This window comes from Nicotiana sylvestris, chromosome 3 (assembly GCF_000393655.2).
Source record: "Nicotiana sylvestris chromosome 3, ASM39365v2, whole genome shotgun sequence".
Lineage (NCBI taxonomy): Eukaryota > Viridiplantae > Streptophyta > Magnoliopsida > Solanales > Solanaceae > Nicotiana > Nicotiana sylvestris.
This window is the reverse complement of record NC_091059.1, coordinates 161,789,827-161,812,996: the sequence shown is the minus strand read 5'-3', so window position 1 is coordinate 161,812,996 and position 23,170 is coordinate 161,789,827. Positions and strand designations below refer to the sequence as shown.

General features: G+C 36.1%; 4 protein-coding genes across 6 annotated transcripts; 1 reads left to right on the top strand and 3 right to left on the bottom strand.

Annotated features, from left to right (window-relative positions):
- Positions 1-191: 191 nt before the first annotated feature.
- On the bottom strand, positions 192-4,386 carry LOC104222288 (uncharacterized). Its single transcript, XM_009773516.2, has 4 exons — positions 3,906-4,386; positions 3,690-3,772; positions 706-761; positions 192-609 (listed from the first exon to the last, which is right to left on the bottom strand). The coding sequence occupies exons 1-4, from the start codon at positions 4,075-4,077 to the stop codon at positions 531-533; spliced, it is 390 nt and encodes a 129-aa protein (XP_009771818.1). The 5' UTR covers positions 4,078-4,386; the 3' UTR covers positions 192-530.
- A 1,010-nt stretch (positions 4,387-5,396) lies between these two features.
- Positions 5,397-6,573, top strand: LOC104222273 (uncharacterized). Its single transcript, XM_009773490.2, has one exon. The coding sequence runs from the start codon at positions 5,440-5,442 to the stop codon at positions 6,487-6,489; it is 1,050 nt and encodes a 349-aa protein (XP_009771792.1). The 5' UTR covers positions 5,397-5,439; the 3' UTR covers positions 6,490-6,573.
- An 813-nt stretch (positions 6,574-7,386) lies between these two features.
- LOC104222280 (large ribosomal subunit protein uL29c-like) lies at positions 7,387-9,124 on the bottom strand. The gene is made up of 2 exons (XM_009773503.2): positions 8,743-9,124; positions 7,387-7,735 (listed from the first exon to the last, which is right to left on the bottom strand). The coding sequence occupies exons 1-2, from the start codon at positions 9,061-9,063 to the stop codon at positions 7,562-7,564; spliced, it is 495 nt and encodes a 164-aa protein (XP_009771805.1). The 5' UTR covers positions 9,064-9,124; the 3' UTR covers positions 7,387-7,561.
- Positions 9,125-10,467: 1,343 nt separating this feature from the next.
- Positions 10,468-22,188, bottom strand: LOC104222255 (potassium channel SKOR-like). Of its 3 annotated transcripts, none has more exons than XM_009773466.2 (13): positions 21,667-22,188; positions 20,562-20,786; positions 20,423-20,486; positions 19,195-19,534; positions 17,758-18,053; positions 17,521-17,601; positions 16,603-16,701; positions 15,559-15,783; positions 15,164-15,352; positions 12,835-12,910; positions 12,422-12,716; positions 11,675-11,793; positions 10,468-10,947 (listed from the first exon to the last, which is right to left on the bottom strand). In XM_009773466.2, exons 1-13 carry the CDS (start codon positions 21,912-21,914, stop codon positions 10,700-10,702), a joined length of 2,505 nt encoding a protein of 834 aa, XP_009771768.1. In that variant the 5' UTR covers positions 21,915-22,188; the 3' UTR covers positions 10,468-10,699. The 3 variants fall into 3 exon arrangements, with proteins under 3 accessions (XP_009771768.1, XP_009771782.1, XP_009771773.1); XM_009773480.2 differs by having other exon boundaries at positions 20,581-20,786; positions 21,667-21,804; XM_009773471.2 differs by lacking the exon at positions 21,667-22,188 and having other exon boundaries at positions 20,581-20,942.
- Positions 22,189-23,170: the final 982 nt, after the last annotated feature.

The window sequence follows — 23,170 nt, the reverse complement described above, 5'->3', positions numbered from 1 at the left end:
TGGTCAAGCTTACAAGATTTGCTCATTTTGAAAACTACTTTTTGCAAATAGAGATTCAGAAGTACTCTCGGTTGGCCTATCGATCCAAAGGTGCATTTGAGTGTCAAATTTACAACCAAAAAAAAAGATATTTTTAAAGATTCATTTTACAATTAATGTTATTTGAATAGCTAAATGATTTAAAATGTATATTATGAGAGATTTCTAAGTTATTTATATTCATTTAATTAAAATGTACTTACAAGATATTCATTATCACTGCTTATTTCATTAAAATTACACAAGAAACCTGAGAAGATAAACGTAGATAGTACTAGAACGTATATAGGTGATTTGTTGCAACGACCAATTACATTTCATGTTTTTCGACTGAAAAGGAACCACCTCGACAAATGCGTGCCATAAGATGGCAGTAACAAAGCGAACACAAAATTCATATCACATTACGAAGTCTTAAAAAGGTCACTTGGCACCGGTTCAGCTTCAACTAGATCTCAAATAGCAGTGGAAGTGCGGTAGCCAAGAAAACTCTACTCGTCCTTGAGTCTCTTTTCCACCTCCTCAATGCTCTGAATCTCCTTATAGTACTTGCAGACACGATAGATACACCTATACCCACATAAAAACACTTTGTTTATGAACTGGATAATACAAAGCCCAAATTAGTATCAAAATACAAGGTCGCAAGGGATTTTGTATATATACCAGTAGAGAAGGCACGCTGCCAGACACAGAATAGCATTTCTTTGAGCCTTGTAAATCTGCATAAAATAAGGGGAGATCGAAGAAGTTATACAGACAGAACACAGCAATGGATGCAATCATGGTAGTCTTTCAGCTACTGTATCGTCAAACATAAGGAGATAAACACAAGGTGACAAGTGGAACTCATGCTTCATATGTTATGTCAGGATGTTCAAGCTATTTGTTGCAAGGGATACTTTGGAGTACTAGCTATGAGAGCAACAGGAAAAACTTAAAATGACATTCCATAGGCTCTGGTTCCTCATATATCTGAACATTATATATTGTAGGATCAGGTAGATTATATTGCTAGGACTAACTCAATCTTTGGACTCAGATCCACCAAAGCAGATCAAATGCATTTGATCCATGGATTCCAGATAGATGAAATAAAAAGTGAAGTCAAACAGTAATAAGTTGGTAGGCTCTTCATGCTAATAGAAGTTATCAAATAATTTAGTCTCACCATGATGCCCATACAACCCCAATGTATTTATCAAATTGAAGAAACTAAGAGCAGCTGCCTCTGAAACAATCATTTTAATTCATCCTTCGAATAACCATTCAGTTAATGTTTGTGTGGGAGTCTTCCCCTAAGAATAAGAAAGCAGACAAGACTGGAACAAAAGGTGAAAGGTAAACACTAAGCAGTGCATTTCAGAAAAAGCATGTGCAATATAGCATTGTGACAAATGCTTTTTTCCAGCTATTCTTTCTCTATATGAATTCCTGAGATCATGTGAAAAACAAACCTATGCGATACGAGGAAAGCACACCATTGGAACCCTTATCAATCAGGGCGGTGATCATGAAGAACTAGTTTAAACACTAGTGATTAACTTCTGAAGTGTTTCCTTATTGGTCCACACTCATACACTAGAAATTCCAACATAAGAACTAACCAGTAAAAAAGGTAAAAGACATCCTTTCAAACGAAGTGTTTCATCGGCCTTTAAGTTTAAGGTTTCATTACGCCTAGATGCATTTACATGTTGATGAAAAGTTCAAATACTTCCATTAATGGAAAGGAACAAGGACACCAAATTATGGTTTCTCCCCTCATTTCGTTCAATTTGTCAGCAGTTTGCATAGTTTTCTATTCTTCAAAGCCATGGAATTCCCTTTCCCGATTAGAGAAAATTTTCATCAGTTGATTGCACACACATTACTCCTGTTCCGTGTGTTCATGTGAAAATCATGAAGAAGACACTCCTAAGTTGCTTTTGACACTCCTAAGTTGCTTTCCTTTTTATGCAACCACCTATTATATAGATGTCAATTAATGGAAACTGCCAAAAGTTTTCTTTTTTGACAGTAACCTTAATTTATCATATTGCCACTCTTCTTACTAATTCAGCATATCACTGCACATGTGATGAATGCTTTGTGGCAGGAGCGGAGCTAGACTGAAAATTAAAATGTGTACATAAGGTCATTTTTTTATGTATATACATTAGACTGAATCCCACTGGCGTCTTCATGTGTAACTTTTTCTATTTTTTGAATCTAAAGTGCTTGCCAAATTAGACGCCTCAAAGAAACACCAATTTCTAAACATATCCAAGTCCAAGAAACATGGGTTATCAAGAAATGTCAGCATAGTTATATCTTTCTCTATCCAACTCTAGAAAATTAAACGAAAGTCGATCGAAGTGAAACTGGGCCGTGTAGGAATAATCTATTGATTCCATGAAAGGAAACTGAAGTGTAAGCCTTGGAGTAAAACGAAAAGGAGTGTAAAGCAACAAAAATTAGCAATTTGCAAATCATAGTGATAAGAATGACATCCGAATCTCTTTGCTTCATCAAAATAAAAGAAGTGAAACAGTCATCACAGCATGATTCCCCAAACATGTGGATGAGTGGATCACACAATCTAATACCAAAATATAATTCGAAAAGACATGAGTCTATAAATAGCACAACCATGCAATACCGACAGTGATTTCTAAAACAAAGCAGCTCACTTAAGGAATTTCAAACTATTTTCCACCATTAGATTGAAAACATTTAACTAGGAGATGTCTAATCACTAGTTACCCATTAGAAGAAAGCTACAATCTTACTAGAGCTAAAATATACCTAGCAAAACTGTCTTGATCAGGTCTATTTTTCATTCAAAAAAGAGAAATACATTGTCATCTTCATTTTTAAGAACTTGATCAAGATTGCTCTAAACCAGGAAAAGCGCTGTAACCAAGCTCGAATACGCCATACCATCATTTCATTTTTTCCTTGTACATCAAACAACATTCTCTAATTATGTTCTTCAAATTACGGACAAAAGGTGACTAACAAAGCAAATAGAATTTGAACTAAATTACAGTTGGTTCTATTTCCTTCTAAGTTCAGGATGTTCCCTTGAAACAAAAGACATTAGTAAAGAGTCATACTCACACTAGAAGAAAATCGGTATGAGCTTAGCCGTTTGGTGGTGGATTCTCTCTCTCGGAGAGATGCATTCTTGCGCTACTCAATTTACGTTAGCTTTAACTACCTCCACTTGGGTAAAATGTACTTTTTCCGAATTAAATATTGGTATTAGATTGTGTGTTCCACCTGTTTGGGGAAGAATGCTGTGATGACTGTTTCGATAAGGTGAAGAGATCCGGATGCCATTTCCAATCACATTTGGCTGCAATCTCCTATGGTTTCTTCGCCAACAAATAAGAGTGCAAAAATCATAAATTGAGATTTCCTCAATGTTTAAATCTCAAAATATCGTAATCATCCCCAAGTTTTATGGATTTTTATAAAAATGAGGCAGCACGCTGCTTACAAATTTAATGACACAACTGTAATTAGCTCGTTTATTAATTGCTAAAATCCAATCTACTAGGCGTAATAATTCACAACTTCAGTTAAATATATGCGCAAACCTGTAAAAGTCAGCAAAAAAGGGTTTGAAAGTTTACGGAAAAAAAAGAAAGAAGGAGAGAAATTACGGATTTCTCGTAGCGGTCTCTCTCGGCAGCAGTGCAGATCTCCCCCGTGCACATCAACCGATGCTCATTTTTCCAATATATATCTAACAAAAGAAATACACCAAACAAAAAAGTAAAAAGAAAAAGTTCAAAACCCTAAGTCCAGTGATAATAGGCAGATTACTGATAAGATCCACTTGGAAAAAATAAAAGAGAAAGAGTATAAAGTATATGTACCGAGGAGCTGAAAACCGGCGAAGGGGACGATGAAAAGTGAAGGTTGAAGGGTGAGCGAAATTAATGAAACGATACGAGATTTGATTGCTTTAGGAGAGGGCAATGTCAGGAGAATTGCTACGGCAGCCTCTGCCGCCACCACGTACGTCAGTATCATCCACTGCAACGCCATTTCTCTGAATCTTTGCTGCTTCTGCTCCCAAGTATTCTTCTTCTTTTTGGTGGTTTCACTCTGACTGGTATTTCTTAATTGCCAAGGTTGAAGAAGCTTGTCCTCATCTTAATTCTCATTAACGCTTGGCAGTTTTACTATGAAATTACCGAACTGTCCTCTTGATTATGTCAGTATTTTTGGAGTCATTTGTAATTTTATTTAGTAAAGTAGGCCAGAATTTAATGACCACGCCAAAACTAGATTGAGTAGCTGGAATTTTTTCCCATTGAAAAGTCTATCTTGTAGCGGCACCGGCAATTTCTTTTTAACAACAAAAGAAAATGCTAGAAATCTGACTGTTTTATTTTAGAGAATATTTGTTGCTGTCCATTTTTTGCATTTTCCTTGCCATATTTTCATTTCAAAATTTCATTTTTTGTGTGTATTTTTCCACGTAGTACAATCTTTGATCCTAGTTAAAATAGGAAACGTTGTCTAAACTTCGAGCCACTTTTAATGAACGGGCGCCTTGGTTTCTACGTCCAGACTAAAAATAATTACCAAATACATGTATGTAGTTTTTATATGGATCTTCCAGTTGTGATTGAGAGAAAATTTCTATCCAAACTATTGAAGCTTAGAGTCAACAATATTTATAAAAAGATTGGCTAAAGTTCCTTGATTGTGTTCTTTACTTGAACACACTAAATGAGGTTATTTAATCAAATTTGTATGATCTGCTTATTACTTTTTTGTGTATATATATATATATATATATATAAGAGGATTCTAAGACTAATGACTAGGATTAACCAAGAGATAAAACAAAGGACTAGTTGCACACGGTTCACCAAGAGGTAAAGCGGTTGATCAAGTGTAGCAACCACTTTATCTCCTAAAGATGTGTTTTAAATTTTGGTATGTCTAAAGTTGTAAATGGACAGATTTCTTTGAAAAATTAACTTTATACTTCTTAATGGAATGGTTATTTTTGGTCATATGAAGCTTGCATCAAAGTAAGGCGCCTAACTTAATAAATTAAGTCAGTAGTAAACTTTTTCAGTGATCATCTTCTTGGCCGAGAAATTAAAGAATATCCCACCATCCTTCGCACACTGAAATTAAAGTAAACCAGGCTAAAGAATTAGTCAAAGAAGAAAACATTCAATGCGGTTTGCATCACTACACATCTAAATCAGTGAAGGAACCGTGTTGGACGTTGACTTCCAAAGGTCAACAAGCTTGTCTTCTGTCTTTTGCTTCTCATTCATCCCCTCAACACCTCCATCTCATTGCATTAATAACAAGTTGCATCACTAACAAGATAACTAATAAAGAGAAGATAAGAGAAGAGAACAGAGGAAAAGAGGCAACAGGGTAATGGGGAGGTTGAACAGTGATCCAAATCGAAGCCTCAAGCACTTCAGTCATCCACATGAATTAGAGCTATGCGCTCAACTCCAGAATCCCACACCTTGTTCAGGATGCAAACTCCCACCATTAGCCCAAATGTACACGTGCAAACCGTGCAACTTCACTCTCCATTTAAGCTGCACTCAATTCCCAGAGCAGATAAACCACCCCTCACATTCTGACCACCCTCTAGCTCTCCTCCCGACATCCAAATACCCTGGTGGCCTTTTCAACTGTGATGCCTGCAACCACCGCGGAGATGGCTTCAGCTACCACTGCAGTGACTGTGAATATGATCTCCATGTGATCTGTGCATCAAGGCCCCTCAAAATTACACACCAACTGCATAAATGCCAGCTACAACTTACCTTCAAGAATCCTTACGCTGATGCCAAAGGCTTCTCTTGCGATGTATGCCACAAGATTGGAGTCAAGCAGTGGCTTTATAGATGCAGCTCTTGCGATTTTGATGTTCATTTGAATTGTTCAACTTCTGGTCCTATATCGTCAGTTCAAGGGCAAACCATCCTCCAGCACCACCATTCATTTCCTGGGGCGACTAGTTCACATAACCAATTCCAGCAGGCTCCTATTGCTGCACAGATGAGGCCAAACCAGTTTATGCACAGTGCAAGTACTGTTGCAACTGGCAACGAGTCTCTGCAGACTCCCATACTTACAGGACAACTGATGCAAAATCAGAACATGCAGGCTAGTCTGGGTATAGGTCAAGCAAGGCCAAACCTGCTATTCCATAGTGCAAGTACAAGTTCAATCCCCCAGCACCAGTTGCAACCTCCTCTAATTCAAGGGCAGGTGAGGCCTAACCAATACATGCAGTCTCCAGGGACAAACAATGATTTGATGAATGCTGCAGTTCAAGGACTTGTGGAAGGTGCAGCTCAGCAGGTTGGTCAAACTATCATGCAGGAGATAATAGGTGGTGGTAACTACAGTGATGGGAATCAAGGATCTTCAATTCTGGGAAGCATTTATGGTGACTCGTCACAGAACTAAAAGATTTTGCATCTTTTCTATTTCAATGTGTTCTATCAGTTAATGTAAGACAGGGACAACTTCTGGTTAATATAGTATCTTGGTAAACTACCAAACTACTTTGTGTTTTATATGCTTGGAATCTCCATTCTTATGCTATATCACTTGTCATAATCACAAGCCATGATCTCAAAAAAGCAAAACACAAGAGAGTTTACATTTTGATAAATTCTATGATTGAATACTTGATTATTGAGGTTTCTTGTTCAATATTCACAATCAGGTGTAATAATAAGAACTCGGGGAATGTGCCAATGTGAAAGGTCCACCACCTTGCTCTTTTAAGATGGCCCTAACCTATCAACTCCCAACGCCCTATTTAGGCGTCTGGAGTTTCAATGGTTGAAGATTTATTTTAATAAGGATAGACATCATTAAATTCATGCTTCTTCGTGAAGAGGTTGTCTGTATGCCAGCAAACACCATTACGTTCCGCATGGCATTAAATGCTTTTACACATTTCAGCGATTAGTATATGGATATCGGCATTAAAGAGAAGCATGGGCATGGTAGTAAATTCAGCCAACGCGGCTGCCAAAAGGAGAACCAAACAAGGAGGGGAGAGAGCAAAGGATGTTCACTAGTTCATTACTCTATTTCACCAACAATAACAACAGTTCTCTTCGCTTTAGCCTTGTGATCTGACTATACTGTTGGTCTATCTGTTCAAGGGCAAAAGCTATTCACTCTATTGACGGGTGACTATACTGTTCATCTAAAATTTGACTATATTGCCTGGTAGCATGTACTGGAATTTCATGTAAAGAATCAAGACATTAGTTACTCCATCAAATAAAAAAAAAGATTTATATTCTGGCGCAATTTTAAGCGGAACAAAAATGGCACCATACTCGAGGATTGAAAAATACATACTAAGAATGATCATCTTCAAAATAAATGGTCTGATACAAGAAAAAAGAGAGAGAACAAAAAAGACTTACAGAAGTTGTACATTCTAGCCTAAATGAAAGACCAAATTAGAGAAGAGGAGAGAGATGAAAATGAATCAGTTACCAATTAAAAGGTTTTAAAATCAAGCAGATTCCTTAGCTTCTGCAGCTGCCTCTTCCTCTTGCAATTTCTTCAAAGAAGGAGGTGGTCTAGGAACAATGCTTTTCTTCCATTTCCGATCAAGCTTCCTAGATATCCTTTTGTTAATTCCTTCTTCCAACTCACGCTCCCGTTTAACAGTAAGCATCCGAGCAATCTAATATATTATGAAAGCCAGACCATCAGTGAAGCAAAATTAAATCAGATTGAGAAGTTAAACATGAGAAAAAGATAACTGTAACTACCAAAATCCAAGGCAATAGAAAATGCATGACCGATAATTCAGGAAAGGAAAGTAACATAAAGAAGTGGAATTGCTCATGGATGGGTGTGACAAGTGAAAGATTAAGATCGATAATGCTACCAGATGTGTTCAAGAACTTGATGACATCATTATTCATTTCAGAATTCAGATCGCAACCCCCTCCCTCCTCAAAAAAGAGAAGGCGACAAAGAATCCAGGCACATAAAAAACACATAAAAATGTAAACGAGGGGGAAAAGGATGGAAGACTCAGCAGCCATTATTTTGGTTCTGGATCAAAAAATGTAAGGCCACTCATAACTGCTAGAGTCCAACGAAAAAAGCGCCCAATTTTATATGAAACAAAAGCACAGTTATTCTTCAATCAGGAGCTTTGTTAATCTTTAGTGTATAGGGAGGCGATTTCACTCTACTAATTATGGCTAGAATTCTGGAAATGACTGCGATGTTGTGCAATAGCGCAGGCAAAGAAATCGCTGACTTCAGTTCCTTATTTCACTCAGGACTTCAGGAGTGTTATGCTGGGACCAATACTCTTGTGAACACAAGGATTGAATAATTGACGCACATTAAACTCCAAATTAGGAAGAAAATACAAGACAGTTGACATGAGATTTAGGAAAACCTTTTCAAACAGCAGCGAGACCTATAAAGCTGGTCAAATTGCTCCGACTGGATATTAGTTAAGCATGAATTTACCATGTAGATGAAACTCTTCAAACATCACAAGGATTCTCTCTTCAGTACATAGTGTACCAAAATTCTAGCACTGTTTTATCCAAAATTTTGCTCCAAGTTTCACTCAAACATATACCAGTATTAACTAATGCGAATAATGTGACATACAAATTAATAAATTAAAAAAAGGGGTAAATTCAGAAAAGAGAGAGAGAAGAGTACTCGTTTGCGCATTCGAAGGAACTCGCTAGACTTAAACTCATTACGAGCAGATCGTTGAAGACGAAGCATGAAGAGCTCTCCTTTAAGGTCAACAATCTCTTCCTGAAGCTCCTCAGTAGTTTTGGTTCTTATTTCCTTCAATTCCTCTTCCCTCTTCGCCATCTTCACCACCATTGACGAAGAAGACATAGAGTTCGCGGTTCGAGCATGATTAACCGGACAGACTTGAGCAATTCGAATGCCATTAAATGAAGATTTCGATAGGTTTATCTTGGAAGTAAAAGTGACACTTGAAGGAGAGGCAATGGAGAGGCTCATCATCCTTTCTGATCTTCTTCTTTCCTACTGGTGGATAACGTGTTGATGGCTGTGTTTTATTTTCTTTTCTTTTTTTAACTCGAGCAGCAAAGGCCCAAGGAGAATGGTTTCATTTGCATTTGGGCCAACTTTCGGGCCTGGGTTGTCCAACTTTGACCCGAAATGCCATTTTTATGGGATAAATGCATATATAGCCATTTTCAGGAATACTATTTAAATATTAGCCAATACTTATTTTGGTACATAAGTTGCAACTACAGGCACACTAATACGGTGAATAAACAAATATGGAATAAGACGACAACAATTTAACTAATTATAAATTAAAGACACAGGATCAGCAGCAAGATATTTGAATTAAATACCCTAGACAGTGCTAATATGGCTGAGAGCAAATACAAAGGATCTAAGCAAATAAACCACGGCTACAGCACAGTACTAGTATAGAACACACTACAAACACTGAAACAAATTGAAACAAAGTATATCTAAGACAAAATGTAATGAGCCAGGAACATAGAACCTGGTACCGTCGACGGAGACGTGGGGCCGATGGTGGTTGCGTGTGTAATATGATATATGTCGTCAGAAAGTGTATAATAAGGATTTGGTGTATAGTTTAGGTGCCAACTTATGTATTTTTCCAAACTAAAAATCTTAACTTCAAGGCAACTCAAAACATTTTTGTCCTGAAACTGAAATTTAAGACACACTGGCTAATTCCTAAATAGCAGCCTTTAGATTGGATACCTGGTGTCATTTCTACCATTTTTCTTCTCAGTCACGTTATTAAATCATGGATGGATTATTATTTTACGGCAGTGAATTCACCTCTTCATTTGTCGTATATTTCTAACAGCATGTTTGGCCAAGCTTCTCCAAGGCTAAAAGTACTTTTTCTTTTCCAAAAAATAAATGTTTTTTTTTTCCAAAAAAAGAAAAGTGTTTTTTTTTTCAAAGTTGAAATGTTTGGCTAAGCTTTTTGAAGAAAAAAAATATTTTTGAGCAGAAGCAAAAATAGTTTTGGAAAAGCAGAAAAAAGTAGTTTCTCTCTAGAAGCATTATTTTGAAAAACACTTTTGAGAAAAATACACTTAGAAGCATTTTTTTACAGCTTGGTCAAACACTAATTGCTGCTCAGAAGTGTTTTTCAAATTAATTAGCCAAACACAAATTGATTCTCACCAAAAATACTTTTCTCTATGTAAAATCCGAATTCGAAACTATGGGTCCACGTATATCCACTGCTTATATGCTAATTCACTTCTGATTGATAGTATTAAACAAGACATTACCTGTGAAAACACTAAATAAATTTTGTATACAATATAAGTGTTCATTCTTGACCGTTTAAACTCTTAATTGGGGTGGTCACACAATTTAATATAATAGTGTAGAGATCCCAAGTTCGAGTTTAACCACCATTAATCAGCAAATATATACATGAGATGTTGACTGTTGCTTAATTAACCACAAGCATGAAGCTTATAGTCTTGGCGATACCGGAAAGCTCCAGCATTACGTTTCAATATTGCATAATCTATTCAGTTATTACATATTATTACTATGTTAGTTTCTTCTCTTCCTCTAAGAGCCCACCAGGAAATTACAACATATATGTTGACTGTTGCGTAATATCTTAGAGACTTAGTGTGCTTTCCCTAACTAAAAACAGTTTTTGACCATCAGATATCATGTCTGTGTCCAGGATCTTGGCTCCATCTTCTGAGACTACACAATTTGCTGATGAAACTCTCAACTGCGCCTTAGCTGTGTTAATGAGCTCATCAATGCTTTGTGGTACCCATAGAACTACTTTTCTTCTCTCGTCTTTGAGACTCCTGGGGTCTGAAGCGAACACTCTGCATCTAACCCGCTGCCCTTCATCTATCATGCCAAGAAATATTGGTTAGCTCAGGTTATTATTGAGAGAGAAGAAGAGTAATTAAACACTTGTACCCACATTTAACACATAATGTCAGAGAACAGATCATACAAGCTAGAATTCCTTATCAAGGAGACATTCAAATAGTGGATTAATGTTTTCCGTCCAATGCTCTTTGTTTTTGCACCTAAATAGCGAAAAAGGCTATTGTTTGTCAAACTTGGAGCTAGCAGCAACTTGGGTTTAAATATAGGAAAGCTATTTAATATGATTTTCTAAATGATATACAACCCATTATCTGAAGGCTTGTTATTAGTTTCGAGTTGCCAATCAAAACTGATCGATATATTCTTGTACCTCATTGAAATTTTCTTATTGCAAAACACAACTCGAGGAATCTAATATCCATTTCAAAGAAACTAACTTAATTCTGGTAGCTGGTACTCGAATTCTCTAATTCCGCTGTTCTGTTTTAGTGATCTATACACATTTTATCATACCTTTAGTCTGCTATGTTAGGAACTAATCTGATACTCTTATGTTTAAAATGGTTTGATCTAGTAGATGTGTTTCTCAATGGTGCTCCATTGTTCATTGGTGGGGAAGTTCTTTAGAAAACTTCTATTGAAAAGGACTTCGTTTTGCCACAAAGTCTATATCGACCTAATTCATCCCTCTCCTTGGTCGGAATCATTTATTATAGAGAGAACATTTCAGATTTAACGTTACCTTGTTTTCCAAAGCTCGTAGAAAATTCTGACAGTTGACTACCCTGTGCATCTTCCAGTAGCTTAATAAGATTCTTGTTTCCACCTACTCGAGCTTCATCAAGTGGAGTTCTTCCCCACCTGCAAATACATACAATTTTGAGTTTTCAAGAGGCAGGTTATACTATAGTATACTAGTCAAGGTAATAGACATCATATCTAAAGAAAATGTCTTTGAAAGTCATGATACGATGAAGAAAAGCAAATTAAAAGGCTAAAAGTAATTCATGCAATTGTTGAGAGGTAATTTACAAAATAGAGCAGCGTTTTTCACAGAACTCCTTGTTAAAACCTTTCAATTGTAAGTCTCCTTGTCAGATGGCCATAAATGGCAGAGCAGGAACTCTAACAAGGTGATTCAAAAAGTATAAGAATGAGACACCTAGGACTCAAACCTGTGACCTAAACTAATCTCTGAACCAATTTATACATAAAAAATTTATTTTTTTAATCTTGTTTGTACAGTATAAATTTTCTGACAAGGGATTCAATTGAACTCCTTCATGCAATGTAGCTCCGCACCTGGTGGCCATGAAAAAGCTATAATTACATGAATATTTATGCATTTTAAAGGACACATGCGCTTACAATAGCACAGTGCTCATACTCATTAAACTTGATCACATTTGAGTGCACGCAAGACTAAGAGAAGAGAATAAACCTGCATCTTTTCTCATACTACATAAGTGAATTAAATTCCTAGAAGTACCTGTCCACTGCAAAGACACTAGCCCCAGCTTCTAACAGTAACACTGAAATTGGAAACAGCCCTTCTGATGCAGCTAGGTGAAGTGGTGTTCGAAAGTCATAATTTTTGGAATTAGGATTGATGCCGCTGTCCAACAGTCTTCTCAAATAATCTAGATCTCTTTTCGAGACTGCCTCACAAAGGCAAGTCCCATCATTATCTATACCTAGTAGTGCCCCTGCTTCCATAAGCAAAGAAGCCACATGATCATGGCCATTCTTAACCGCTTCAAGCAATGCAGTGGAGCCAAACTTATCTGTATGAGAAGTTTTTTATGAGAATTTCTTCTGGGGAGAGAATTAAACATCAATTAAAATAAATTGAAGAGTTCTAGAGATGGACCAGGTAAACATGAAACACAAAAAAGAGGTTACCTCTAGCATTAATCTCCACTCCTCTTTGGATAAGGAAAACGGTAATATCTCCATGTCCCTTGGATGCAGCTAGATGCTGTGTTTTTCACCATACATGTAAGATTTCATCAGAATTCTCTAAAAATGGTACTCATACTAACTTTTTGACAAAAGAACGAAACCTTATCAGCAACTTTAGATAAGCAGAGGAAAAGGTATCAACAAAGGTACCAAACTTTGTGTGGATTTATTATAAGCAACAGTTGAGAAGCACTTAGATTCAGCCTTATTTTGGGGCTGTTCTACATTATACAATTACCGCGTCAACAAAGGCGGAGCTAGGATTTCAAGCTTATGGGTTCGGGATTCTAATTGTTTTAAGTTACTGGGTTCTAAATTAATAATTTATATACATATTCAATGGATTTTTTAAGACAAATACAAGGTTCGAACTAAAGCTACTGGGTTCGCCGGAACCTGCTCCCGACAGTCTAGCTCCGCCCCTGCACGTCAAGTTATCAACTATTTCCTTAGTAGTAATGAAAATGTACATCTATATCGCGCTTGACACAGTACATATAAAGTACAAGTTGTGTTATATTTGTCATACAGATAGTGTGAGGGTTAAGAAAAGGGTTTATAAAGATCCTGCGCTACTCCATCCATTGCTCAAGGTTTTGGATTGGATGCTCCTGCCCTACTCCATTGCTTAAGGTTTTGGATTGAATGCGCAGATTCTTTCACAATACCAATCAACTATAGTGGTTACCTTATCAGAAATATTATCTATTTATATTAAGTTACACAATGACAGAGATACTTAACAGTTAACAAAGGGTGATAATTTCCCACTAGACTTTGCAGAATGAACTTGAGTGGATAAACCAGCTTATTGACCAATTCTGAACTAGTTTTCAAGTAAAGTGTATGTTGAAATTTATAGTAATTGGTTAAGATCAACTACTGTGAGTAGCAGGAATTCCTCCATGGCTCCATCTATCCCACTCAGAAGCCCCATTCTCTTTAGGATGTCCCAAATGGACAAGGCCTTTCCAATTTTAATTTCTGGTCATAGAAAGGTCATCAAAAATATATGACCCTAGATTCTAATGTTAAGTACCACATTGTTATTGTTGTGATTCCATATACTTGGACCACCAAGCAAAATAAGTAGTCCATAATGTATTCTCAAGTTTATTGTCTTTACTTTCTTGTGTAGCATTGCCAGGTGGGAATGGAAGTATTCGTGTTAGAAAAAATACTGAAGTCTTTGCTCTGCTTCTCCCCATGCCCAGAATGATTTTCGCCAATTAATTTGTATGTTGCTTTACTAAATGATAACTCATTAATATGTAAATCAAGCATCTAGGATAACCATGATTGTACCTAAAAAATTTCGGGGTTTTGTGAAAAACAAAGGTCTGACATTTCTTCTTATAATACCTTAGAAATAGCAAAAATAGTGTACTTATCATCCATCTTTAGACTAACATATTTTTGCAGAATATAACTATAATTTACATTTGCCACACATCATTACCATGTCAGTCTTGTATATATTCAGCTGAATGTGAAATCTTGCTTATTGAGGCTTATTTGAAGGGGTCCAAAAGGATCACAATGCACATTAAGATGCATATAGCCGACCAGAATTAGTTTGGCATTGAGATGCAATTGTTGTTGCTTATTATGGTGGTACGCAATAAATGAGATATTAAGACACGAGTCCTCAACTCTGTGTAACATATTATGAAATTGTTGTTCTCGAAAAGCTTAAATGAAATCAAGGTAATATACTTATATTAGCTTTCAAAACTCTAAAATCAATGAAAGCTATATAAGACCAGTGAAAGACTAGTAAGAATCGAACCCCTACAGACACAATTGGGTTAGTCTGTTTTCTACTGGAAGAGTGTGACTGTGTTTCTACTAGAAGAATGTTACTGCAAACAGAAATTGAGAGCAAATTTATAACCTATAGAACAAGTGAACAATCATAAGTTGGCAGATAAATATGATGAAATGAGCCACAAAGGAAGAAAAAAAAAAGGGGGGGGGGGGATACATCTACTTCTTCTCGTATCCAATAGCCTCAATTGAAAACAGAAACTTTACTCGCCTCTTTGAAGCAAGAAGTCTAAGAACTGCCTAATTAAAGCAGCAATAAAATGAATGATGGAGTATAACCTTGATATACCTTTTCTATAAGTAACCTTGACATTGCTATTTGGTAGCTTGTTATGACAGAAACAACTATAAATTATTATAGGAAAGTCCAAGCAAAGATATAATAAGTCCAAGCAAAGATATATCTTTCTCCACACACTTTACAAAAGCTAGAAATAGATACCAGGGGTGATCTTCCATCATAATCAGTTCGGCTGGGGTCTGCTCCTGCACCAATTATACGACTTAGACGATACAAATCTCCATCGTGAGCTGCACAGTTCAACCTCATCGTGAGCTCAGATTCATGTTTCGCAATATTCAGTGTTATGTCTGAATCCAATATCTTGCTTCGAAGGCTTGACTCTCTTCCCTGAGAAATTCCACATGCACATAAGATGAAAAACAACACTTTCTGTATTTTCGAAAATTTTAGAATCACCCGACATTTTTTTAAAAACTACCACCTTTTCCAAACCCCTGGGTCCAGTTAGTTGCTTAATGTTTAAAATAGCATTTGAAAGAAATCAACAGAAATTTGGAAGACAATAAGAGATAAAAAATGAAAAGAAATTGAACCTCAAGTAGATTATTGATGATTACACGCCCGTCAGAGAAGTATATCCCCAGAATCTCCACCAGAGCTTGTTTATCAATTCGTAGCAGTCTAGATAACTCATAAACTTGAACTGTATAAGGGACTGGGATGTTACAAAGAACAGAAATTTCACCAACAGAGTTGTAAGTGTGAAGATCCAGGAGAGATTCTTCAGTTTCATTTTCTTCTGGTTTTCTAACTTCTTCCTGTAGACAATACAAATTATGAACAAACAATTTACAATTTTTTTTTTGGACAAGGAAAAGCTGTAACAAACAGTCTACAGTTGAGATCCTGTTCAGTTCTTTGACAACCCTTTGTAGAAACACCTCGAGTATAACTTACTAATTACATTGTTTTGAAAATTACTTTTCATTTACATATCAATTCTGGAAGAAATTCTCTCTGGAAACACCTCGAATATATATATATATATATATATATATATATATATATAATATTCACCTATAAAGATGAGTGTGAACAAAAATGCAAAACGGATGTGATTTCATTATATCCTAGGAGACTACGCCAACCTTCTTTGTCTATCTCCATGTCTACCTTTCTTCGAATTTCTTTGCCTCGAATTTTCCAACTTGTAAATATTCTATATTTTGAAATGCCAAAAATGAAGTACACAACCTTCCTCGAGTATCAAAGACACACACACACAAAAAGGGCCTACTTCTTAACTTGAGACGAACTTTCTCAACATTACTGCAGATGACGATATTCAGGGTGTAGGGGAGGAGGGAACAGGAACTTCCATGCCAAAATTCTTCGGCTGTCCATTTCTTTGTTCTCCCTTTTCCTTATTCTTGTATTCTCCTTTATTTTTGTCTTTGTTGGACTTTACTTCTGTTGCCATTGTGCCTATCCATGTAAATAAAATGTATCTGCTTCTAAATTAAAGCTAATTGCTACAGCTACTGCTGCTTCCATTTTATTTCTCTGCCTAGGTTTAACAATCTTCCCTTAGGATATCGTTTAGTATAACAATGGAATTCAAAAGATGGAAACCATACCACTTTACCATGACAGACAAAATACAGTTGATCTGCCATGCTACCCTGTTCCATAATCACTTCCCCTGGAAGGAAAAATTCTTCATGTACTTTGATTGCCTACAAAAAGAGAAGAATTGGTGAGGCACCCTTCACTACTACAGACTTCGCATTGTTGCTACTACTGCATATCAGCTTCAGATGTAGGATAATAGCAAACAACAGGACATCCTTATTGGCGTCAACATGAATCATAAGAATTGGAGTAGTCATTTGTTAAATAAGCACAAAATTCTTGAATACGGTAATATTTAAAGGAAGGAAGCAGCAGACAAGTGTCAAATCTTGAAACAAGCACACGATAGCTACAAATAGAAATCAATGCTCTTAGGATAGCATAGCTTCCTTAAAGATGTACAATGAGTTCTGAAATAGGCGCCATTTTATTTTTAGTCACCTAGCTAAGATTATTGTATCTTTGTTTCAATGTTAAAGGAAATAACTATTCTACGATCATGAGGAAATGTACTTGATATAAGATATTTCTTTTTGTCAGTGATATAAGATGAATTCTTTTATTGGAAAAAAACAGGAAACGACTTGATATAAGGAGAATGCATCAGTAATCCGGTGGAATAGTCGAGGTGTGCATGAGTTGGCATAGACAACCGTTATTTGTGGGGGTGGGGGATGATGATGAATGCATCAGTAGATTGAAGAGTTCTTGGGATATAGGATCAATCTTATGCATTTGGAAAGACAAGATTGCTTCACATTAGAATAAGCTGTTTAATGGGAAATAAGCAGAAAGAAAGTAGCATTTGTTTCTGCATTTATTCCTCAAAGATGCAAGAATAAGTGAACCAGTGACACACTTTTGTAAAGAGATAAAGAAAGCAAATATTATAAGCCCGTTTCCTTGTGGTTAAGTGAACGTACAATCTGTTTGATAAATTCATGCGAGCAACCTCTGAAAAGTGGGACTCCTCTGATGTAGGGCTCATACAACTTTTGCGAAATCTGCAAGAGGAACCCGTTACTGTGGCATACAACACCAAACATTCATATTTATACTTATTACTGTTCCTTTCCCTGATCTTTCCTTTTTTTTTGGTCATAGGGAGCAAAGAACAGGAGATTGTAAAGACTAAAGAGATAAATTTCTTCTTGCAATACCTTAGCTCGAATTGAAGCAGGAATATCCTGAAGAACAGAAGACTCATTATATCGGCTCTCATACTGTAATCTGACATGATCTTTGATCTCTTTGCTTATGCGTTTCCCCAGCCTGTTTCTGTTCATATACTTTATAAGATCTGCCATTTTATCCCTGAACTTTTCAGTTTTGGATCCTTTTACAATTAATGCTGCCATATTACCAAGTAGGTAGGCACCAAGAATCATGTCAAAAGAGACATAAATCATTACAAATATCATTTCCTTGGTATTGACTGCATGAATTTCTCCATAACCTGCAGCATAAGAGAAGAATAAATGCATTATACCAGATACTGATTTTGAGAAAAGTAACCTTTCCAAATCCGTGCTGCTCTAAGAATAAAGTAGAATCACTTACATATACGGCAATAACACCACAACCAGATAACTTCCCAGAAATGTATGCTTTAGCTTTTGATATAAAATGTTTAACGAAAGGAGACTTTTTCAGTTCATCACAAATTCATAATACTTTTCTACTTATAATTATCTGAGATTACTTTCTAATGATTTCTTGTATTTTCAGCTCGGACAAGAGGACTTCCATTATATCTTCCAGTATACATCTCGCAGACATAATTTTTATTGCAGAAGAGTAATTTGGCTTGCCTTTGCTGAGATGTTTCTAGCATTAGGACATGGTAGGAACAGTGCGATGTTAGAAATTCTAGAATCCACTCTCTTTCTACTCCAAAGTCTCTCAACTAATAGCACTACTACCACCTTGGAGCTGTATATAACAGAAGCGCCGAGAGATCAGCTAAATATGATAGGACATCATACAAAGGTGATGAGCCGAGTGCCAGAATATTCAAAGAGTTAAAATCCTTGTAGTATCACTCAAAATTGTAACTTTCATATATTTAATTTTGTAGGTTATGGAGGAGCTAATAATTCAAAGTTCTTAGCAATTGAAGTACAACTATTTCCTGTTGCATCAAAATTTTCTATGTCTCCAACTAAATGTGAATTTGATTCTGAAGAGAATTATTGAAGCATGGCTTCATGTGATTTATAGCCTCTGTATCAAGTAACTAATACCCTTAGCTAACAGAAATTACTACAATCATTTAAACCAAAAATCACTAATCTCAACTGTAATTCCTAATAAACTGAAAGTCACCAAATTTTACTGCATTATTCCCACGCTACCTTTGCTAATTCTTATTTCTGGTTTTCCTAGTGGGAAACAATAAGCAAAGAAGTGATAAAAATTAAAAAGACACACTTGTGTTTAAGATGAATCTAAAAGATTTGTACGAAGATCCGAAGTAAAGAAGGGAGTAACACATGAATGTTGTTTTAGACATTTGTATAAATGAATAGATGGAACCAGAATGATAAAATCAATAAGCTAATATAGTTTGAACTTTGCAGTAAAAAGAAATAGCTTACCAACAGTTGCCATGGTGACAATGGCAAAGTACAAAGATGTGATATAGCGAGTCCAAAGATCAATGCCTCGGAAATGTGCATAACTATAGTCACCCATCTTCAGGCTTCCTATCCACGTGTAACCTTCCTCCCATGGAGGCAATGTAGTAGCCAGATAGTAAAAAATACAAGCAGCGGTGTGAGTGCAGTATACTTCGACAACTAATAACTTCACAATCCTTGTAAACAGATAATTTAGACGGATGTCTTTCTCCAGCTTTTCAAAAAACTCTGTCACTCTAAGGGCTCGGCTTAGCCTAATCCATAAGAGGTATCTAACTGGCTCCTTTCTTCCACAAGCCTGATCACAGAAAACAGCTTAGTAGTTCATTTTATAGCCATTTATGCCAATTTCTTTGCCATTATCAGCATTGGAAACTGACCAAATAGAGTGCATAACACTCTACAACTTATACATACCAATAGCATAAATGTCAAGCTGCAAAGTCGTGCCCATCCACCATGGTTGGCAAAACCTTTTTTATTTTGTTTCTTAAAAAACCTTCAAAGTCATAATAACCAACTAGATTCTTGTTGATAATCATGGTACAAAGGCTGGAAGTTGACTATCAGAGGCCAATGTCGAGAGGATTATAACACTTTGTCAAAAGGAGAAAAAGATGAGAACAAGAAGACTAACACACAAGTTCCTAAATGATTGGAGAGTTGCATACATTTAGTCGATACACAGTCCTCAAACTCCAAACTACCACTACGACCAGTCCTGTAAGGAATGTTCTAGCCACCACAATTAAATTCTCAGTTTCCTAAATGGTAAATTATAATACAAAGGCAATACAAAGGAAGAAAATTGTTTTAAACTGAAACTAGTCAGTCATCACTTCATTTGTCTTGGAAACAGAAAGAAACAAGGCTATAAGTTTATTCCATTTCAAAAAGGCAACAACAATAATGACTTGGCGTTTTCAAGGTGGAGTATCACAAATAAGGATATATCTCTATTGAATCACGATAGTTAGGAAGCACATAGCTATATATATAACCTTGTCTTTTCACTAGAGCAGCACATTGATCTTAAATTGCAAAAACTTGAACAACCCAGCCATAATATAAATCAACCTATCAAGTATGCCTCAATCCCGAATTAGTTGGGATCGGCTGTATGAATCCTCAAAAAAATTCCGCTCTATTCAGGTCCTATTCTGAGATTCCTCATGGTTAAACATACCTTGTATATAGCATCCCATGGGAAGCAACCTAGCAAGTCCACCAGGAAACGAGATTTCAAGTACCTATACATATAACATATTACTGAAAACTTTAGGGCAATCATAATAGGAATTGCGTAAATTAAAAAGGGGACAGACCGAAGGGCAATGAGTTTACGGTCGTAGACCATGCAGTAAGAATGAGCGTCTCGATACGCAACAAAAAAGAGAACGACGATGTCGATGAGGAAAGCAATTTGGCCGGCAATGTCCAGTAGGAACAGATTTTCGGGGAGTCCTCTGAAAAACCCAAACTCCAGGGGAGTGAAGAAGGAGGAGTAAATCGCCCATATCAGAATGAATTGAGTCCACAACAGGTACCACCTGCATTCAAAAATTCTCTTTATTTGGCCCTTCTGGTAGTCAGTAATTGTTATGTTGGCGCCACGGACAAGGTATAATTTCGGATCATATTCAAAATTATTGAGGGTTCAGATTTAGAATTCAGGTGATTACGGAAGTTGAGAAAGAAAATGATTCCTTTTATAAATGTCAAAATACCAATTTGGCCATTGCTTATTATAAACCGTTGGCAAACGGACTTTTGGATTTTAATTTAAGTTTTGTGCGCTAGTTATTAAAAATTATTCACACAATTAGATAAAAGATAAAAATAATAACTAGGCTATTATCACATGCTGAACTACTATATTGAGGTTCCTTTGGTCACCGGATAAGGATACTAATATCAGGATAAAATTAGAGATTGTATTTATCCTATATTTAATTATGGATATAATTAATATTGATATAGATTTTATAATTAGCTATCACATTTAGAAGGTGAAATAGCTAATCCTATGAAATAACCAAACCCATAGGATATCTTGTCTATCTCGCAACTGAACAAAATGACCCCTAAGAGTATAAATTTTTTCTATTATCGGTGTAAATCACATGTTTGGTCAAGCTTCTCTTTGGCAAAAAATATTTTTTTTTTCAAATTTAAGATATTTGGCCAAACTTTTAGAAAGAAAAAATAATTTTGAGTAGAAGCAGATATAGTTTTTGAGAAGTACAAAAAATTAGTTTATTCCCAATAATACTTTTTTGAAAAGAACTTTGAAAAAAAAAATACACTTAGAATTATTTTTTAAGGGTTTGGTCAATTTTTTTTAAATTAATTAGCCACACAAACTATGTCACCATATAATTTTTTTGGAAAACACTTTTGAAAAAAATATTTTTTAAAACAGTGACTGACCAATTATCAGGATGAATAACAAAGCCATAGCAGTGATCTCTACGTCCTCCCCTGCTTGTACTGTCTCTCCCTTGATCTCCATTTCTAACACTAACATTATTAGTGTCAAGACTAGAATAGTTCCTCAAAAGCTTGAAGCGATTCTTCCAATTAGAGGCTAATTTCTTGGAGTTGGAACTTTCTTGAAGATCCTCAACCTTAAATTCCTCATCTTCTGAATCTTCACCTCTTCCTTTTCCTCTATCCATCTTGTACTTCTCTATCACTGCTTTATTTACAAATAATATTATCCGATCAAAATAAACTAATTTTTGTTTAATGTATTGTAATCATGGGAGTCATATCTTAATTCTGCCAAAAACAGAAGCAAGAGTTCTTGTCTTATAGAGTCCAAATTAAAGTTGCTGGAGCAGGATACCTTTGGACATGATAAGGTGCTTAGAGAATAGAATTGAAACTTGAACTAGGAATATATCTCTTTATGTTAACTCGAGAATAAATATAAATAAAGAGAGAATTTGGAGACTGTGCAAGAATAATAAACACAGAATTTATGCTGCTACTTTATTGATTGATCTCCATTATTTCAGTGCGAAGTTTAAGACTAGCAAACTTCACTTCTTTTTCTTTGCGTGGATACGAGTTTTCTTTAGCATATCACACTTCTTTCGACATTAGCCAAGCATACTATTGGCAAATTAATTAAGAAGGTTTCTGTTTGACTCAAAATATATTGGAACTTTTTTAAATAAATTAATTAAAGAAAATGAAGGGGTAAATCTTAGATAAGTATAATAAATTCTAGAACCAAAGGTATAAAAGATGAACACAATGGATAATATTTCTTGATCTTGCGAAGATGAGTGATCGAACATTAAGGATGCCAATCTTTTATCTAGAAAAGTATTACAGTCAATGTTCTTAGCTAAAAAAGCCAAAAGCCCCTCTTACAAGGTTGTTTTCCCGCTATATATAAGGGACAAACTTCTTCTGAACCCTAAAAGACATATCATAGGGAATATTCGAAATATATTCCTAGTGTCCCCTATTGGGCCTACACTATTGTAAAAGTCATGCAGTCTCTGTTTGCTTGTCTGTCGTCCTCCATAGAACGTCGAGCTACGAAGATCTCGTTGTTTGTCGTATTTCGTCAATGGTCGTGGTCGTCCAAATTTGGACCCATACAGTTAGTCCCTCCGCTTGTCGAGGTTGCAACTTGGTGTGTCCTTGATAAGCGGACACCACCCACTCTTGTGGAGAAATTTGGTTTTACGAAGCGTTATGGCTTGGCCAACAATGAGAGATTAGTGTGCTCAACAAGACACCGGATAGTGTATCTTATCGGGAAATGACGTCATCTCCACGTGCGTCATCATTATGCGTGTTTTTGAGAGAGGGATTGAGGGCTTGTCGTTTCGATTTTGGTGCCACTCTGCAGCCTTCCGCTTCGATTCTGGTGCTGCCCAATCCTATAAATAGGTGGAGAGTTTGTTTTTTCAAAAAC